This window comes from Ailuropoda melanoleuca, chromosome 10 (assembly GCF_002007445.2).
Source record: "Ailuropoda melanoleuca isolate Jingjing chromosome 10, ASM200744v2, whole genome shotgun sequence".
Lineage (NCBI taxonomy): Eukaryota > Metazoa > Chordata > Mammalia > Carnivora > Ursidae > Ailuropoda > Ailuropoda melanoleuca.
Window position 1 is genome coordinate 47,710,067 of NC_048227.1, and position 21,336 is coordinate 47,731,402.

General features: G+C 35.6%; 1 protein-coding gene across 1 annotated transcript in view; it reads left to right on the top strand.

Moving 5' to 3' along the window:
- The first annotated feature begins 2,201 nt into the window (after positions 1 to 2,201).
- Positions 2,202 to 21,336, top strand: part of UFL1 (UFM1 specific ligase 1) — a 31,328-nt gene continuing 12,193 nt past the window's right edge. Inside the window, exons 1-10 of the mRNA XM_002927645.4 lie at positions 2,202 to 2,369; positions 3,593 to 3,738; positions 5,074 to 5,102; positions 5,763 to 5,860; positions 6,385 to 6,499; positions 8,193 to 8,323; positions 14,688 to 14,746; positions 17,353 to 17,499; positions 18,871 to 19,046; positions 20,243 to 20,422. Of these exons, the coding sequence (XP_002927691.2) occupies positions 2,293 to 2,369; positions 3,593 to 3,738; positions 5,074 to 5,102; positions 5,763 to 5,860; positions 6,385 to 6,499; positions 8,193 to 8,323; positions 14,688 to 14,746; positions 17,353 to 17,499; positions 18,871 to 19,046; positions 20,243 to 20,422 (1,158 nt within the window). The 5' untranslated portion in view covers positions 2,202 to 2,292. The remainder of the gene's footprint in view (positions 2,370 to 3,592; positions 3,739 to 5,073; positions 5,103 to 5,762; positions 5,861 to 6,384; positions 6,500 to 8,192; positions 8,324 to 14,687; positions 14,747 to 17,352; positions 17,500 to 18,870; positions 19,047 to 20,242; positions 20,423 to 21,336) is intronic.

Sequence of the window (21,336 nt, forward strand, 5' to 3'; positions counted from 1 at the left end):
TATAGATCTTGTAGGTATTTTGCCAAATGTATGTCTAAGTATTTCATTTTGGGGGATGCTAATGTAAACTACATTGTTTTTCAATTTCAAATTCCACTTGTTCATTGTTGGTATCATTTTATTTACTTTTAATTAAAATTTAAATAGCTTCATCTTGCTAGTGGCTACCATTTTAGTCTAGTCTCTGGAAAATACAAACATAAATTATGCTTTTTTTAGGAATTATTGCCTTTTAAGAACAAATGTAAATGGGGGCGCCTGGGTGACTCAGTCGGTTAAGCATCTGTTTTCAGCTTAGGTCATGATCCTGGGGTCCTGGGATCCAGCCCCACATCGAGCTCCCTCCTCAGCAGAGAGTCTGCTTCTCCCTCTTCTTCTGCCCCTCCCCTCACTCCTGCTCTCTCTTGCTCACTCTCTCTCTCTCTCTCAGATAAATAAAATCTTTTAAAAAAAGGAATAAATGCAAATGTTATTATTATACCAAAGTAAAATGCCGCACCAAAACATTTACACTATATATGAAATATATCAGGCACTATGTACCAGTTGTCATACTAATGCTATGGAGCATTTAGGAGCTCAGACTATTTAGAGATGTAGTAAGTAAAAACTGCAGTATAGTTTTGCTTGCTATTGTAGACCCCTGAATAAAGAATTGCAGGGATACTGCATACAGAATAACTGTAGGAATTTAAAAAGGTTTTGTTGGAGAGTTTTATTTAATCTGGGACATCATGGAAGAATAAGTTACAAAAAAATGGGAGCATGGAGCAGTAAGGAATAGGACACGCATTCCAGAAAGATATGGAGTCCTGAAAGGGCTTGGTGTGTCTAGGCCCCTACTTCACATGTGGTGTGAAGTAGCTGATGCTGAGGAAAAGTAGAATCCAGGCTCATAGAGGCTTATATGGTAAGGAAGAAGTTTGAACGCCAAGTGGTCCCATGGTACACTATACTTTCTCTATTGCATTTATAGTTTATACTAAGTACTTTTTTCAAAAATCTGCTTTATTACATTTATAAGTTCTTTATGGCAATATCATGTCTGCCTTATCTACCAATGTACTCCATGGTATCTGATAGAGAATCAATAAGTCTCTGTTATATGAATGAATATTTCCAGTTCTTCTGAAGTTTGATACCCTTTGGAACCACACCACCTACCCTCTTCCAAGTTACCTTCTTGACTTCTGCTGTTCCACCTCTTGGTTGGCAATCACATTGACAAACAGTATGGCTATTTAGTGGCAGTACTTAGTAAAAGGTTTTGGGACTGTGTTCTCTGCATTTTAAATAAAGGTGGGAACTTTACTGGACAAGTACCTTTGTGGCATTGGATTTGAGTCACCCCAAATAAGACCTGAGATTGGAAAAGAACTGGAACAATTCCCCTTCACCAACTCTGTAGAGCATGCAGGTAAAAGGAATGAATATTTTTCTTTTAAAGTGGAAACTTAGGTATAAAAGTAAAAGGGGACAAGAAATTTACTCCAGAGTAAATACCTAACTTTTACTGATATCAATACAGAGAAAAGCAAAATAAACGTAACCTTTGCCTCCTGCATTTCATCCGTAACCATATATACGTATTATCGTATGTTCCTATTTCTTTATTGCTTGATGGAGCCAATCTTCCCCAGAGGAGAAATAGGAAAGAATAACATTCTTAATCTAGAATGACATGAAAACCATTCCCAGCCTTTTTGGTACCCCAGTTAGTCACTTTGTGCAAAAAAAAAAATTGAGTATCTACCTTCAGTACTGTGTCCCAACTAGTCTCCCAAAAGGTACAACTGCTCTGTGCCCACGTAAAAATTAGCATGATACCCGGTGGACTGCTCCTTGTTAACAGCCAGAGAAGAAGAGATACTACTAATTGCAGGCACAGGCACATCTCCCTGCTCTCTCCCCAAAAAACAAATGAAGGGCAGAAGAAAAAGAACATTGGTTAATCTGATTATCAGTGCCCTGAAACATTAGTTACATTACAAACAGAGACCACGAGTAGCACTTTACTAACTTGACCCCTCCCGCAGCCCACGCTATAGCGGGAACCTCGTCACCTGGCTTCCAGCAAAACCCTGAGGCTCCACAACAGGCAGGACGCCCCGCCCATGGGAGGTGGGCGGGGCTGCGGCTCTTCCGGCACGCCCCTCCCGGGGCGCACGCGTTCGGTATCTGCGTCGGGGGAGGAGTCTCTTGTCCCTCCGCGCGGCCCGTTCCGCCTCGGCTCCCGCTGCCTTTAGGCTGACGTGTCGGCAGTTCTTCGGCGGCTTGGCGAGTAGGGCCGTGATGGCGGACGCCTGGGAGGAGATCAGGCGGTTGGCGGCTGACTTCCAGCGGGCGCAGTTCGCCGAGGCCACACAGAGGTGCCGACCCTCCCTCTCCGTTGCGGAGTCCAAAATAGCCCCTGGGCAGCCACGACGAGATCTGAGCCTGGGAATCCCTGGCTCTGGACCCCGCACTTTCCTACCCTGTGTTACTATTTCTGCCTCCTGCTTCCAATCCATAGCCTGGATTGCAGTTCCAAGTATAGTTCTCGGCGATGAAGCCCGAAAGCTATTACGCCCCGGACCACCACCGCCCCCAGCCATGCCCCAGCCGAGAGCTGGCGCGCCCCGTCCTCTTGATGGCCGAGGCTGGTGAATTCTAGCTGTCTTAAGAGTGTCCCTCTGATCCTTATTTACCCGTTAAGTCCTTGTGGCATCATTGCCTATTATACCTTTCCTGACCTAGAATAAGCTGAAAAGGAGAGGCTAACGCCAAAATACAGTACTTAGCAAATGCTGTGTTGACTCTTTAAGCATTTTGCCTTTTTGTGCACCAAGAGTTGTGCTAGGCCAGACCCACAGTCCCATCTGTCATTTTTGAGGACTTCTGGACACTAGCATTTCTTGCAAACCCACAAACCTTTGGGGGATGTGTCCTGGGGACCCTAGCTCTGCTTTTTAATGTTACAGAACACATATACAATGTTAATAGAATCCTTTTTTATACCATGACTATCTCTTTGATACTTTGTGCCTTCTGGGGCTTGAAGACCTGAATCCCTTAATACTGTATTTTGTAGCACTGAGAGCAAACTAGGACAGATACTTAAGTGCTTGGATAACAGTTGCAGTCATGTTTTTCCTAGGCCATATCTCCTGTCTACAGACCAATAGTAGTGAAGCAATCACACAATTTAAAAAAAAATTCTGGTTTGTTTGGTTTTTTATTGAACTTAAACTGGAAGTTGAAATAAAAGGGCAGGTTTTTTTTCCTACCTAAATAATTTGTCCTCATTTTTCTATTCAGATTTGAAGAGTAGAAGCAGGCCCAGAGGAGAGAGCAAACTTGAAATTCTGTAATAAAAAATGGCTTGTACCAATTAGGTATATGATTTGAGTTTATGCAAATCTGCTTTCTCCCAGGAGTTTTTTTTTAAACTTATTGAATCAATATGGTTATACTAATAAGAGATACAGATTTTGTAATATAGAACCTAGTGACTTTTCACCCAAACTTTTTTTAAAAGCCCATTTTCATACATTGTTAGTTTTGTTAAGCACAAATGTATCAAGTGCATTTTAAAACTTCTTGTGTCTCTCAGGTTGTCAGAGCGGAACTGCATTGAGATTGTGAATAAATTGATTGCTCAAAAACAGCTAGAAGTAGTTCACACACTTGACGGGAAGGAATATATTACACCAGCTCAAATTAGTAAAGAAATGAGAGATGAGCTACATGTCCGAGGTGGTAAGTAATTCCTTATTTTTCTCCTCTGGTTATTTGGAAGGGAAAAAACAACTTAAGACATAAAGAATAAATTATTTGGAGGGTATAGGAAACCCTTCTCGATTGTTAATATAAAAACCAGCCTTAAAAAAAATAAAAAATAAAAACCAGCCTTAATATTTTTAATAGCTTGATTGGTCATATGATTAGGTAAAGGTGATCAGATAATTTAAAAGAAGTCAAATATTGTCACCTTACAAAATAGCATCTTTTATTTTTTTTATTTTTTATTTTTTTTAAAGATTTTATTTGTTTATTTGACAGAGAGAGACAGCCAGCGAGAGAGGGAACACAAGCAGGGGGAGTGGGAAGAAGAAGCAGGCTCCCAGCAGAGGAGCCTGATGTGGGGCTTGATCCCAGAACGCTGGGATCACGCCCTGAGCCGAAGGCAGACACTTAACAACTGAGCCACCCAGGCACCCCAAAATAGCATCTTTTATTATTATGAGTTGTGTGTTCTATATGTGAATTAATCAACTGTTTCTATTCACAGTTCATGAATTTACTGCGTGACTCGTGAGGGCATTTAGAGATCTATTATCAGGTGGTAATTATGAAAGGAGAGCAGAGATTTTAAAGGATTATAGATTGTTGAAACATAGGGCTATATTACCACACTCTTTTCAAAAACTTACCTTTAAGTATTTGCAAATTAGGAAACAATATGGTACTACACCTATTATATTGTAGGAAACGCTATTACAAGCACATGAAGTTTTTGCTTTTCTTTGTCTCTTTAAAATTTGAACAAACTACTGAGCAAATTTGAACACTATTTGATTAAAATAGAAGCAACTATGAAAACAACTCTTCATTTGATGTTATCAGATGTACCCTTGGTATTGGTTCATCTTCCTGCATAATGCTAATAAACTATTAGGTATAATTTGGAATACTTGACAGATTTTCTTTTGCCAATAGGTAGAAATCTACTCATTCCAAAAATTTAAAAGTTCATCTGAATTTAGTTGTATCTCTTCGGTCACAATAGATAAATTGTGAAGGGGAGGTAAATGTTAAATCCATAGGTCTGGCCAACTTGTGAATCAGTTGATGTCCGGTATTGGCCTTATGTGACAAATGAAACTTCAAAAATAAATTATTGCCTGTGCCTTCAGCCATAAAGAATTATTCAGCTAATGGTTTGTATATGAAAACATTAATTATTCTGGCTTTATGTCCTTTGTAGAAGGAGGACTTCGACTGCCCCAAATGTAAATCTGTTGATATTTACAGTTTTTGGCTTGTATGTACTTACATGTAAATATAAAATCAATAAATGTCTTTTCTTTAAAGGTCGAGTAAACATTGTTGATCTGCAACAGGTAAATTTTAAATTTATAAAAATTTTTTCCTTTCTCAACTTTTTGGTACTATGACTTAAGTATTCACTAATACTCTGTTATCTTATTTTGTATAATGTTTATGAAGAAATAGTTTTATAGTCCTCACTAATACATTTAATCAATTTAATAAGTTCTGATATATTGAATTGATTTAATAAGTTAATAAGTTCTTCTTTCTCAGTTATTTGCTTATTCTTTATGAAATAAACTCATAGTTGTCATTTTATGTAATTTGGAGAGAAGAATAACTTTCATTTTTATGTGCTTTTAGTATATGGAAGGAATAGAGAAATATTTTTAAAAGTAGAAGATATTTTTAGAAAATATAAGTGTGCATGTCATTATCAAGGTACATTATATGCAAAAACCTGGAAAATCCTGTGTCAGTGGTGCCTATTGTATGAAAATGTAGCTTCTTAATGCAAACTTTCCTAGCAAATGAAAATGTAGTTGTTCAGAAATGAAAGTTAATAAGCAATAAGCTTCTAATTTTTTATTTGAGACTTTTCACAATATTTCAGATTAATCTGAAATTCATCTAAGGGAAAGTAACTTTTTAAAAAGATAGTTCTAATATGTAACTTCAAACTCAAGAAACAATATGAACTTATCACTAATAGAATTTTATTCATTTTCCAGGTAATTAATGTGGATCTGACTCATATTGAAAGTAGAATTGGTGACATTATAAAATCAGAAAAACATGTTCAGCTAGTATTGGGACAACTGATAGATGAGTAAGTACAGTATTTAAGAGCACTTTTTTGTGTTTCTTTTTTTTTCCGTAGTGTTTTATTTAGAACAATTGTGATCATTTTGGCATTTTGTTTAGAACTCTCATAGTGCTGATTTTCATTGTTGAGATCATTGTACATAAAAAGTAAGTACTTAATTGTATGGAATACTTGGAAATAATAAAAACTTTGATTTTTTTCCCAATTATTTTAAAGCAACGCAAAACATAATTTTTACAGTCTTTCCTGTGTGATCTTAACTCTGAAAACCAATTTTTTCCAAAGTATTAATGAAAAACGACTACAGGAATTTACATTGTTAAAAAAAAATCTGAGCATTTATCATTTGGTCAACCTTATATTTAGTTACATTGATAAGAGAAAAATAATTTTCGGAATATGAGTCATGCATCGTGTTTACCTAAGCATACCCTGTTCATTATTTTGTCGGCATATATTATTGCACAGAAATTAAACATAAAAGAGAAAAATCATTACTCCTAATTTTTTTTTTTTTTAACTCTTAGAAACTATTTGGATCGGTTAGCAGAAGAGGTAAATGATAAATTGCAAGAAAGTGGTCAGGTCACCATATCAGAGCTGTGTAAAACTTATGATCTTCCTGGAAACTTTCTGACACAGGTATTTTTTCTTAATAGTATAATCTCTTTTCAGATAAATAAAGAATTTTAATTGGAAGAGAAAACTAGATTTTCTTACCATTAATTAATTTTTTGCAAATATTTGACTGTTGATGTTGTAGCAGTATATTTGGGAATACTTCCAATACCTTGATGGCTCTGATTAGATCATTTAGAAATGATTATTTCTTTGTTCTTTTTTTTTTTTAATTAAGGATTTTTTATTTATTTATTTGACAGAGAGACAGCAGAGCAGGGAGCCCGATGTGGGGCTGAATCCCAGGACCCTGGGATCACGCCCTGGGCCAAAGGCAGACGCTTAACAACTGAGCCACCCAGGCGCCCCTATTTGTTCTTAAAATAGTTTGACATTTTAGAATTATAGACATTTATTTTGTACAATGGAAAGTGCATTATGCCACTGTTTAGTTATTAAGTATTAGGAAAATTGTTTTAACTCTTTTGTGATTCAATTTGTATATCTTTGTAATGGAAATAATTATCTTTTTCATAGACTTTAATAAAGTTATATACATGGTGTATCTAGTGAGATGTCTGGCACAATGGAGGTACTCAGTAAATGATGATTTTGTTTTGTATTTACTGGAATAAATAAGAGAAAAGCCAAATCTCTTTTTTAAGTATATATCATTTTAAGAAAATCCAACACTTACAAAAATTCACCAAACCATAATTGCGTGAGATTAGTTTATAATACAAACAGATTTAGTCACCCATTTTGAGAGAGTGATTTCCTATTATTGCATCTAAAATACCATTTGACCTAGCATTTTAGGAGCCTTAGTTCTATTTTAAGTGAGCAAACATATTTTAATCACAGAGGTCAAAAAACATATTTTTAAAACACTTTTTAAAAGTATCAGAACCGACCCAAATGATTTCTAATAAAACTATGCTGTTGATACGTTTTGGAAATGTGTGTGTTTTCTTAACATTTTTCAGTTCTAGTTTTTCTGAATATCATAGGCAGTATTCTAAAAGCTCATTAAGACGTTGTTTGAAATGCATTTTTCTATATCAGAAAAGTATCAGCCAGGCTGCCTTGGGTAGTTTTAACTCATCTTGGGATGTCAAATATGTCCAAACATGTCAGATGTACCTGACCCTAGTCATAGGGTAGCTGTGGAGAAATACTCTCTTGGGATTACCAGGAAATCTTGTTGTTTGCCAGTGTAGATCTCTGGACACAGATAAACTTGTTAATATTTGCATCAGAGAAGATAACTTTTTAGGTCTTATGTTTCCCTAGGTTTCAGAATCTTGGAATAACATTTATTTTACTCAGTGTTCAAAGCTCCAGATAGGATCTTCTTCAAGACCCATGTATATGTCTGGGCTGCCCGTATGTTTTAAAGGCTGCCTATATCTAGAAAATTGGTTAATCAGTCACTTTTATTTCACATTAAAAATAGCCCTTCTTAGCAAGTAGCAAAGTCTTTTAACATATCAGCTAAATGACTCATTCAATTCTTGGTTCTGCTCTGAGATTATGAAGTTTCCTAGATCCTAAATCTTCATTTTAGCTTATATATCCTATGAATTTGTGCTTGTCGAAATTTCTCAATCATGTAGATAATACAACATCAGTGAGCAGCATGACTTTAAGACTATACAGTTAGATATGTATAATTTTGTTCTTTCAAATTAATAAAAATTTGCATCTTTACCCCCAGGCACTAACTCAGCGACTAGGTAGAATTATTAATGGACACATTGATCTTGATAACAGAGGAGTAATATTTACTGAAGCTTTTGTAGCTCGACATAAAGCACGCATCCGTGGACTGTTCAGTGCTATTACCCGGTAAGCCTGTTTCTTTTTTTTTTTTTAAGCCTGTTTTAAAATATGTATATTTTTACGTATCATTGATCATGGTTTCCTTTTTTTTTAGTATCAGGTTTTTTTCTTTCTTTTTTTTTTTTAATTGAAATCTCATTCAGGACCCTAATTTTTTAGACATATAGAAAGGTTGGTGGCTTCTATCAAATGGGAGTGAGGATTCCAGAGCCCTAGAATGTAGCCACACTCTCTCCAACCCACATCTCCTTCCACTCCCCATGTTAATCACCCTCATGACCCCAGATGCAGGTCTCAGAACACCCAGATCAGTATATACAGTCATCCTGGGATCATGGTAGGAGCATGCAGTTTAAAGTCAGAAGTCCTCAGGGCCTAGCTCTATCTATCACACAGTAACCGTGTGAGCTGCAGCAGATGAATCAGTCACCTAACTCCTTTGAGCCTCAGATGGAACTAGATTTTAGAACCCTTTTTACTAAGTGACATTCTATAATTCTAGTGAATAACAATGTTCATTTCAAAATCACTTGAACTTTTCTAAAGTAAGAATTTCTGAAATGTTTGGAGCCTGAGTGACACTACAATATGGAGTTAAGAAAACCTACATTCTTGGGGTGCCTGGGTGGCTCAGTCCTTAAGCGTCTGCCTTCCACTCAGGGCGTGATCCCAGAGTCCTGAGATCGAGCCCCACATCAGGCTTCTCCGCTGGGAGCCTGCTTCTTCCTCTCCCTCTCCCCCTGCCTGTGTTCCCTCTCTCGTTGGCTGTCTCTCTCTCTCTCAAATAAATAAATAAAATCTTAAAAAAAAAAAAAAAAAGAAAGAAAGAAAGAAAACCTACATTCTCAATTATCTCCTCTCTCCTGTGTCATTAACTTTATCTCAGTGATTTTTGGGTCCAGATTTCTCCCATTTTAAAACAGTCAAACCTCTCTCAACCCCATTTTCCACTCTACTGCCTTGTCTGTCCCTTTCCTTAAAGTAAACCATCTCAAGAGTTGATGTCTGCATTTACTGTCTTAGTTTTCCTACCTTTTGTCACTTCTCAGCTCACCCATCTGGCTTCTACCAGCTTACAAAGAAATGATGTCAGTATCATGAAATCTAACAGATACTTTCTGACCTTGTTTTATTTGACTTGGCAGCAACATTTAACTCCAGTTATGTCTTCCTTCTTGAAATGGTCTCGTTCCTTTTTTTTTTTTTTCTTCTTTTTTTATTTTAACATCACATTTTACTGCTTTCTTCTTACCTCATTTGGTTGTACCTTATATGTCACCTTTTCTGGCTTTTCCTCCTTTCCCTAGCCTTTAAAGTTTTGTTTCAGGCCATATTTTCTTCTCAGTCTGGCACTGTCTTCCTGGGTGACTTTACCTTTCTTTTAAATTTCAGACTCATTACCCACACAGCATCTCTACTGAAATGTTTTATAAGTCCCTCTAATTCAACATATTTATCACTATCCCTGAGCTACCCCACCTGAATTTATTCTTACACTAGGGTTTCCATTTTACGAGTAAATGTTATTAATCCACTTGGTTTTGCCACAGTCCTGGGAGTCATCATTTACACCATCCTTTCTTTCCCTGCCCCCTTTTTCATAATCCAAAGGCTTTTGAATTCTCTATTCTAAATATTTATGTAATCTTTACTTGTGTGGCATGACCATTCCCCCCACTTCAGTCCATTTTTTAACTGGACTATTTTAGTAGCTTTCTAACCAGTCTCCCTTCTTTTATTCTTATTACCTTCTGGGACATTGTTTTACACAGTAATCACAGCGATTTCTTTTTGTCATTCAGCAAATCAAAAGCATTTATTGAGCACCTAATACATGCAAGGCACTGGTACAAAAGACTAGGTTGGAGGAGAAAGCTTACAAGTTAGTGCAAACATTTTCTTTTTTCCTTTTTTTTTAATAAAATTATCTCACAATTACAGAAAAATTGCAAGAGGACCTTTTTTTTTTTCTGTCCATTTGAGAGGAAGTTCCTAAGATAGTATTCCATCACCACAAATGCATTAGTCTGTGTCCTACAAACAAAGGCATTGTCCTATATAATCACATAACTATAATACAAATGTCAGAATGTTGACATTGATATGTTCCTGCCATCTAGTCCTCAGACCTCATTCATGTTTTACCAGTTTTCCAATAATGCCCTTCACTGTAAAAGGACCCAGTTCAGAATCACATATTGCACTTAATTGTCATGTCTCCTTAGTCACCTTCAATCTGGAACACTTACTTGGTCTTTTTTTTTACTTCCATGACCTTGACACTTTTGAATACCATAGGCCAGTTATTTTGTAAAGTGTTCAATTTTGCTTGTCTGCTGTTTTTTCATGCTGATGTTCAGGTTATGCATCTTTGACGGGAATGTAACCAAAGTGATTCTGCGTTCTTGTCCTTGAATTCTATCAGGGGTGTACAGCTTAGATTTTTCTGGTTAATGATGGTGTGCATTAAAACTTCTTAATAAGGAGGTATCTGTTTAGGCTTGTCATAAAGCTACTTGTTTTTCCTTTATAATTAAGTATTTGTGGGGAGGGCAGTTTGAGATCTTGTAAGTTACCCTGTTTTTTATCGAACTTTTAGTTTATTCATTTATTTAAATCAGTATGGACTCATGGCTCCCTGTTTTATCGATTGGGTTAAAATCTATAATTACCATTATTTAGATATTTTAAAATTGGCTCTGATTTAGCTATTGGCCCACCCTTCATGCTGGCTTCTGTGTCCTTTTAATATGATGCCATCCTTCTTGGAGCACTTTTCTTCTTTCTGGTACAACAAGAAGTTGTAAGCGTAGTTTATACTTTTCTTGTCCCAGACCTGGAATCAGCCATTTCTCCAAACAACCCTATCTGGTTCTTTTCAGGAGAGTATACTGCTTAGAAACCAAGATCTGGACAATAAATTGCTTATTGCTATTTGGTTGTCACTGCTCCCAAGCCCTCTCAGCAGACAAGTTAGGGGATATACATAGACATGTGTATCCACCCCTCTATTTATCTATATTTGTATGTTTATCAAAAACCATGAATTCGCACTGATACTTCTAGTTGCCTTCCAAGTGCCCAGTTAGTTTTGTCCTAGTTTTCTCCTTTTCCATATTTGCAACTCCCTTCTCTGACCCTGACAAACCTAGTTCCCATTATCCTTAATATAGAGTTGACCCTTGAACAACACAGAGGTTAGGGTCCCCAACCCCCACACCGCACTTGAAAATCTGTGAATAACTTTTGATTCCCCCAAAACGTAACTACTAACAGCCCACTGTTTACCAGAAGCCTTACCAGTGACAAATAGTTAAGTAACGCATCTTTTGTATGTTATATGAATTATATACCATATTCTTAGAATAAAGTAAGCTAAAGAAAAGAAAATATTAAGAATATCATAAGAAGGATGGGGTGCCTGGGTGGTTCAGTCAGTTAAGCGTCTGTTTGGGTTGTGATCCTGGGGTCCTGAGATCCAGCCCTACGTTGGGTTCCCTGCTTACCAGGGGGTCTGCTTCTCCCTCTCCCTCTGCCGATCCCCCCCACTTGTGCTCACTCTCTCTCTCTGTCTCTCAAATAAATAAATAAAATCTTTTTTAAAAAACCAAGAATATCATAAAGAGAAAATACATTTACAGTGCTATACTATAATACTATAAATATTTTTTAAAAATCTACATATAGGGGCACCTGAATGACACAGTTGGTTAAGCGTCCAGCTCTTGGTTTTAGCTCAGGTCATGATCTCAGGGTTGTGAGATTGAGCCCCGTGTCAGGCTCCATGCTCAGCACGAGTCAGCTTGGACTTTCTCTCCCTCTCCCTCTGCCCCTCTACCCTGTGCTCATGTGCTCTCTCACTCTCTTTCTCTCGAATGAATGAATAAATCTTTTTAAAAAATCTACATATAAAGTGGACCCATGCAGTTCAAATCCACGTTGTTCAAGGGTCAGCTAAATTTACTTATTTGAGTAATTCTCCTTCATGTAACTGATTTCCCATTGCTGCTGCAGCTCTCGTCCCCATGTGGATGCCCTCCTTTCTCCACATAGGCTCTGACAGCCTGCACCCTCCTAACACAAGAAATTGGTAGCAGTAGTTGTTTCTGGAAGAACTGGTTAGCTGAGTGATAAGAATGAAGGGGGATTCAGTTTTGTACCTTTTTTGTACTGTGTGTGTTTATTACTTGGACAAAATATATATATATATATATATATATACACACACACACACACACATATATATACACACACATATATATATACACATACACACACACATATATATATATATATGTATGTATTTGTCCTATTGACAGTTTTTTTTTCTTTGACTAATTGTGGTGAGTGTAGTTGTCAGGTTCAGCAAATAATATTTTTTCTGGCTCACAGTAGCCCTGAATTTCTCTGTGTAGAGGTATTATCAAAGCATGAGGGCAAAACAAATTCTGAGCCTCAAATGATCTTGCTAGGCTGTGTGCCTATCAGATAGTTCCATTTAAGGTGCCATATCATCATATTTGTCTCTTAAATATAAGGAACCTTCTGCCCCCTACATTTCTGGTCTAACTTCAGAGAAAACACCTGCATCTCTGATTTTAAAAGGGTTTATATTGTTGTTATAGGTAGCCAGAAGGAAGACCAGGAAATAGTTGGAACAATGAGATAATACAGGTATACCAAACTACATTGTATTCCAAATTGAAATAAAAATCCAACAGCTAAGTTTTACTATACAAAAAAAGCTAGAAATTTTGTGCAGTTCAATTAAACATTTACTGAAAACCCACAATAAGTTATGCACGCAGAAACTTTAAGATAAAGTCCTTGAAGGAGCCCTCTACATTTTTGTAGGGATGTGTTCAGGTAGGAAAAGAAAAGAAAAAACAAAACATGAGAAGGTTGTAATAATTATAAGATAAACAGAGAGCAAACTTCACCAAGCACCTAAGTGGACCTGATTGGTTTGGGGGCTCTGGATAATTTAGCTGAAATAGTAGGATAAATTAATTTAATAAAAAACAAATAATCTACATAAGAATTTGGTAAAAATAATAATTTAACCAAAATTCCCAAACATAGGGTTTTAAATATCAATTCATATTCAGGCAAATGTTTCTGCTCTCCCAAGTTTGTCAAAGAGAAAATTCATAACATCTTAAATAATCAACAACAGAGAATTGAGTACTTGGAATAACTTTAAAATCTCTTAGTTATATGCCTAAAAATAAAAACACAGATTAAACCCAAACCAGAAAACAGGCATAATTGGCTTAAAATAAATAGGGAAAAAATGTATAGTCATAAAAAGAAAGTCCATGTTGTTTTCTTTATAATTTCCCTTACTTAAAAAAAAGATAAAAGAGAAGCACTCACAGGGATCTACCCAAAAGAAAGAGATATGTCCATACAAAGACATGAATACAGATGTTTGTAGCAGCATTATTCATAATAGCCCCAAATTGGACACAGTCTGAATGTTCATCAACTGATGGATGAATAAACAAAATGTGGTATCTCCATACAGTGAAATGCTGTTCAGCAATAAAAATGAGTGAATACTGATTCATGCTTCATCATGCATGAACCTCAAAATGATGCTAAGTGAAAAAAGCCAGACATAAGAGACCATATATTGATTTCATTTATATGAAATTTCTAGAAGGGCAAATTTATAGAGGCAGAAAGCAGATCAGTGGTTCTCTAGGACTAGGGGTGGAAGCAGGAATTAACGACAAACATCTGGGAAGGAATTTTTTGGGTGATGGAAACATTCTAGACTTGAGAGCTATAGTGATGGTTCCTAAACTTTATAAATTTATTAAGATGCTTGAATTGTATGTAAATTATACCTCATTAGAGCTTTTTTTTTTTTTAAAGAAACATAGTCATTACAGAAAATAGTGATAAACAAAAAGGAGCATTTTAAGTGGATCCCTCCCAGTCATCTATCTAATCTGGGAGTATATCATTCCAGATTCCTTTCACTACATGTATGATTTCACTTTTTTTCAAAAACAGAATCAGATAACATTCACTTGGCTATTCCTAGGTGGAGAAGGAGCCTCCCAGAGAGAAAGAATAGAATGAAAAAAAACAAACATAAATAAAAGCAGATCAGGTATCATTAAATCTGAGGTAGAAATTGGTGAGAAAGTGAATTGTTCCTGGATTATGGATACAAATCAATTCCCCTGGAATTTCAGTAGTGTAATTCTGATTAAGGATGTAAAATCTGGTATTATTTTTGCCTTCTTTTTTTTCTTTTAAATTAATTGGTGTTTTTCATAAACTAGTTATCCTAGTTATTTTTATAATTCATAAATATGTGTAACTCTAGAATGAATAAGATCTTTTTCTTTCCATAAAGGCCCACAGCAGTGAATTCTCTCATTTCAAAATATGGATTTCAGGAACAGCTGCTTTACTGTGAGTTTGCTTTAAATTATATGTCACTTAATGAGCTGCTGATTAGACATTAATGTGAAACTTATAATTTTTCATGTTTTGACTTCTTTTAACCTTAAAACTTACATAACTAAAATATTTCTAGTTGAAAAGTTTATACCAATTTTCATGTATATACGTATTTGTCATATCCACCAAACATTTAGTGTTGGCTACCCCCAAAGGAGTAGAATGAAAAACAAACTCGTGTGTGTGTGTGTGTGTGTGTGTGTGTGTGTAAAATACTGCTATACATATATATTTATAGAGACAGATTTAGAATTGTAGGATTAAGAGTAATTTTCACTTTGTTTCTTACAGATTCTTGCTACATTTTCTAACATGAAAGTAAATAATGTTTGTCTAAAAAATTTTTACAGAGGTTCCAGTCTGGCTCAGTCGGTAGAGCATGCAACTTTTTCTTTTTTTTTTTTAAAGATTTTATTTATTTATTTGACAGAGAGAGAGACAGTCAGCGAGAGAGGGAACACAAGCAGGGGGAGTGGGAGAGGAAGAAGCAGGCTCATAGCAGAGGAGCCTGATGTGGGGCTCGATCCCAGAACGCTGGGATCACGCCCTGAGCCAAAGGCAGACGCTTAACCGCTGTGCCACCCAGGCGCCCCGAGCATGCAACTCTTGATCTCATGGTCGTGATTTCAAGCCCCACATGGGCGTAGAGCTTGCTTACTTAATTAATAAATAAATAAAAATAAATAAATAAATAAATAAATAAATAAATAAAATACTTAAAGAAATAAAAAAATAAAAAAATTTTATAAGGAGGACAATACCGGTAAAAATATGTTTTTAGTATTCAGACAACATTGTAATATCTCCAAAATAGTCTTGGTTCATTACCTGTATTATGTGTGTGTTTGTGAAGCTCTTATCAGGTTTTGAGGGGCTTTTTAAAGTCTTGCTGGAATAATTTTTAAAAACAATGACTTAATCTTTTGTCTCAGATATCTGTGCAAATAGAAGAATTAAAATGAAGGATGGAAAAGAAATTCATGTATAAAACCAAAAGTTAGTTTTAATTCACTATATTTTTCAGAATATGCAGTTAAATTTAAATTTTTTGTTCAATAAATTTAAAATTAAAAATATAACATAGATTGGAATCTACTGATTGGAGATTGGTGGGATTTCACTATCATGTAAAGTTCTTCAAGTAATAATTGATAGCTTGATAACTTTTGTCTTAATTTAGCATGGATTTATATTGTACAGTCGCAAAATTTAAAATTATGTGTTGCAGTCTGTTGAAAAATCTAGACTTTTCTAACGTATCCTAATTTACTCAGCAGCGAAGTCTTGAAACTCATGTAAGCTAATTTTTATTTCTGATAAAGGCTGATTATTTCTTAGCCAGTCATCTTTTGACTGTGCTTTCTGATTTGCTTAGAAATAACTCCTTCCTATCTGCTTTGTCTTTTTCAGGGGATTTTGATATTTTAACAATAAAATGTTTAGTTAAATGTTATAGTTTAAATAAAAAGCATATATTTTATGTTAATGGCAGTACTATCGAGTTCTCAGACTGGCATCTCTTGATGATGATGATGATAGTGATAATGATGATGGTGGGGGGGGTCACATTTAGTTAACATTTACTGAGTGCTTACTATATGCCAGCTACTGTTCTGAGCACTTTACTTGAATACAACAATTCTTGGAGACAGTTACTATTATCCTGATTTCATGGCTGAGAAAATGGAAGCATAAGTAAAATGACTTGCCCAGTTTTTGTTAGTGAGTAGGTGACAGAGTTGCGATTTGGACTTAAAGGGTGTCTAGATCCAGACCCATCGTTTTAACTACGTTATACTTCTCTTACATGTGTTGCAATTTAAACAGAAATGTAATAACTTTCAACAAAATAGTAGAAATATAATAACTTATAAAAATTTTCATGGCTTTGTTTCACACAGTTGATTCTAATGTGATCCAGGTGTCTTAAGCTTTCTAAATATGAGAAAATTGAACTTGGAAACACTAGTGATTGCATATTATCTATTCTCAAAGTGTTTAGTCATCCACTTTCAAAAATATCATAAGATAAATAATGGCATGGGGTTTTTTGTGTTTTTTTTTTTTAAAGATTTTCTTTATTTATTTGACAGAGAGAGAGACAGCCAGTGAGAGAGGGAACACAAGCAGGGGGAGTGGGAGCGGAAGAAGCAGGCTCCCAGCAGAGGAGCCTGATGCGGGTCTTGAACCCAGAACGCCGGGATCACGCCCTGAGCCAAAGGCAGACGCTTAATGACTGAGCCACCCAGGCACCCCGTGGCATGGTTTTTTCCCCCCCAAAATTACCCTAACTAAAAAATTCAATGTTAATATTAACCAGTTTGAGTTACAAGTTCAGCACCATTAGCTAGTTGCCAAAATTTCCTGAATTTGTGATCTGAGTATTCTCATAAATGGCAGGAAAGTTTTGTCTAAAATATAATGTCTTCATTTATACAATTTAAACTTTAAATTGCTTTTTTTAAAGGGTAAGAATAACTAAACTGTGAAATAGTATTTTACTTTTTGACATTTATACCTGCTCTGATTTATCTGTATTTGTTTGGTTTTGTTTTAAGCTGTGCTTGAGGAACTCGTTAATAGTGGACGTTTACGAGGCACTGTGGTTGGTGGGAGGCAGGATAAGGCGGTGTTTGTCCCTGACATTTACTCCAGAACACAGAGTACTTGGGTGGATTCCTTTTTCAGGCAGAATGGCTATCTAGGTAACTATTTCTTTTTGTCTTTGAAACTGAAACTTCTAATACTGCACACGTTCTTAGAAAGTGTTGTGTCAGTCCTGGGAGTACACACACGCTCCGCTGCTGCCAGCAGGTTATAGTGCTTCTCTTGGAGTGTGAAAGTAGTCAAACTGCAGATTTTTGTTGGTTTTGGAACTGAGTTTAATTTCATAGTTATTGAACAGTTGTAATGTAGAAAGGCCAAAAGCTGGTATTGATTGCTACCAATTTTCCAGCGATATGATACTATTACAACTTCAAATATATTTTAAGTCATGAAAAGTAATTATATTTATTATATCTTTTGTTTTATGAAGTTGCCCAGTTACTCAGTGACATAATCTTAGAAATACTTTATTGGTTATCAGCTTTACAGTGTGCATCTTTATTAGTCATCCACTTCTTCAGAAACCCTGAAGCTATTCTAACTTCTGTTTTTGAGGTTCTGTCATTAGGATAAAGTAGATTGACTGAATTTAATCATTAAGACAATTAGCAGTTATATATATACATATATATAACATTCATATATATTATGTATGTACATGTAGCTCACTTAATTTGGTCAGTTTCATAACCCAAGTTAAATCATGTAAGAGATCAGTTGCTTTCTCAGTAATAAACCTATAAGACATTAATGTTCAAACAATTTAAATCTGTGCGAGAATACTGGGCTTCACTTATGTTTTCTTGGCTTTCTGTAGTATACTTTTCAGTTTCTTCAACCATGGACTTAGATTAGAACTTCGTTATAATTAATGTTCTTAAATATGATTATTTGGGGGCAGAGAGGACAATAGATATCTTCAATAACTTTAATGGCTATAAATTTAAGTCTTTTTTTTTTTTACTTTTGTTTATATGCTAAGCCTAGTTTATATGCTAAGTCTAGTTTAAACTAGACTAGGGAATTACTTTGTCCTAAACTGTCTGATACCTTTAGTTAACTGTAGTAAGCAAAATAAATTCCAGTTTTTGTTTCTTTACTTAAATTATTACATTCTCCTTAACCCCCATTTCTACTTTTTTGATCTGTAGTTCTCATGTTTCCCTTTGACCCCTCAGTTGGAGAGGGTGTGACATAGCTGGGTTTGAGGAAGTTTTGAATGAATTTTTCTACAGCTATGTTCAATAATAAAAATTTGTGAAGTAGCCAGCCACCTAACCAGGGAATAGGCTGTGGTACCTCTCTATGCTTTATTCTTTAAAAAAAAAAAAAAAAAAAAAAAAAAAGTGCAATCACAAAGAATAGGTGTTGGTAGAACTTAATTTTTCTAAGATTTCTAAAAGATGTGGATGATTGACAATTCTGTCCCAATGTATTCTATTCCATTTCTGTTTGTGATATATTTCTAGAATTTGATGCTTTGTCCAGACTTGGAATCCCAGATGCCGTGAGCTACATAAAGAAAAGATATAAGACTACACAACTCTTGTTTTTGAAAGCAGCTTGTGTTGGTCAAGGACTTGTGGATCAGGTGGAAGCATCAGTAGAGGAAGCCATCAGCTCTGGAACATGGGTTGATATTGCAGTATGTTTTAGCTTCTTCTTGTTAATTTTTCTTTTAAACGAGTAACAACTGATATTCACTAATATATGGTCATTTTAAGTATTAGGATACATAAAGGTAATTTGGCGCTGTAGCCAAATTCTAGTAGTCATTGTTATATCAAAACAATCTTAATTATGCTTCAAGACTTTATAGCTTTTGAGGTAGAATGACGTTTTATATATGGATAGTCAACATCCGGAATCCTATAAACTTCAAAACAAATAACAAACAATGTAACACTCATATCAGTCTTGCCATACAGAAATTGATGAGGTTTCTCACAATCTTACCAAAGCATTTACAGCTTTACTGGCATCAGGTACTGTGTAGCATTTTTGTATCCCTTATCCATTCATTAACCTTTGTTCATGTAGTAACATGAGCTTCTTAAGCCCTGATAGTGTTTTACTTCAGTGTTCAGTATTGACCTGCCTTTATTATGCCAAAAAGGTAAGTGTAGGTGAAGAGAGAGAAACAAGAGGCCATTCCATTATTTACTAGTCAGGGCCCAGACTCTTTTTATAAAGCAGAAAATTACTTGTTTCGGATACACAAGTTTCCACAGATTCCAGATTTAGGTGTTCATTTATTCATTCAACAAATTTTAAGTACCATCTGTGTACCAGGAACCATTTTACTTGCTGGGAATATGATACACACAAGTTTCCTAAGGGGAGATAGTTAATGAAAAGGGTAATTTCAGATAGTCCAAAGAGCTAAGAAGAAATCTGTTTTGGAGGTAAAGTTGTCAGGACTTGATGGTGGATTGTTTGTGGTTTTATGAGAGGAACTGAGTGTGACATGTAGGTTTGGAGCCTCATCAACTGAGTGGAGAACAGTACCATTAATTGAGATGGGGGAATAATGGAGAAGGGTGGGTGGGAGCTAGGTGTTGGGAGGTAGGCGGCTGCTATAGGTTTTGTTCTGGAATTTGTTGTGGAATTTGAGATGCCTGTTAGGCATAAGAGCGGAAATGTTAGAGAGGCAGTAGGGCATATGACTCGAGCTCAGATTGATGATGAAAGCAGAAATACAATTTGGGAGGTTATCAGCATAGAGATGGTTCTGACGGCCACTGGACTTAATGAGATCACTTAGAGGGGCATATATGTAACAAATGGCTTATCTGTATGATATTGTATTTATAATTGTTTGCATTTTGTTTCTGATTCTAGCCTCTGTTACCCAGTTCTTTATCAGTTGAAGATGCTGCGATGTTGCTTCAACAGGTGATGAGAGCATTCAGCAAGCAAGCTTCAGCTATAGTCTTTAGTGACACTGTTGTGGTCAGCGAAAAATTCATAAATAATTGCACAGAACTCTTTGGTGAACTAATGCACCAGAAAGCTGAAAAGGTATGCCGGATTTCCTTTCCCCTCCTCATCTTAACAGGATTTTCACATTAGAATCATCTGATATCTTTTGAAAAATAGAGTGAGCAGCATATACCCAGAAATGAACACTGTGTTTCATGTATCATTTCCCTTTAATGCATCGTTCCTTTTTATTTCTTCTCCTCGATTTATTTTTCCTACTCTTCACTCCCATCAGAACATGTGTGTTAGAACTTAGGGAGCTGGTTTTAAAAATTGAAATCATATAAATGAAGGTATACACTTCACAATTAAGTCACCTAAAGGTATTTGTCCAACATTAAAATCCACAAAAAATGGTATCTGTGGATTATATGCATAATATACAGTATATCAAACACTACACTGTATATTTACTAAATCAGGTAGAGCCTTTTTAATTTTATCTATTTGGGATGCACAAATGGGATAACTTACTGAGGAAAGAAATTGTTTGTTACTATCAAAAATTGATTAGCCCCTCAGAGCAAGTGCTATCAAAGTGTTTAGAAGCAGAAGTCCTGCCAGGTCTGCTGTAATGACTTTTCAATTCATGTTTCTAGTTAGCAGCCCCATCTACTTATAAAGCCTATTCACGGATAGGCAGAACAAGCCCATTTATCTTAGACTGTTAATAAATCAACAAGAGCTTATTAAGTATATAAATAATTTGTATTCATCTCTATTCCTTTTAAGCTCTTTAATAGTTTAAAAAAAAGATTATTTTCTGTGTCTTGACTGCTAAGCAGCAGAGAAGAGTTAAAGTACATAGAATTGGTATCAGTACACCTGAGTTCCAATCTCAACTTGTTGCTTTCTTTGACTTTGGACAAATAGACCTACAGTTTCCACATCTTTAAAGAAAGGATGATGATGCCTTCTTTCTAAAGATAAATTTAAATAGGGAATTTTGTTTA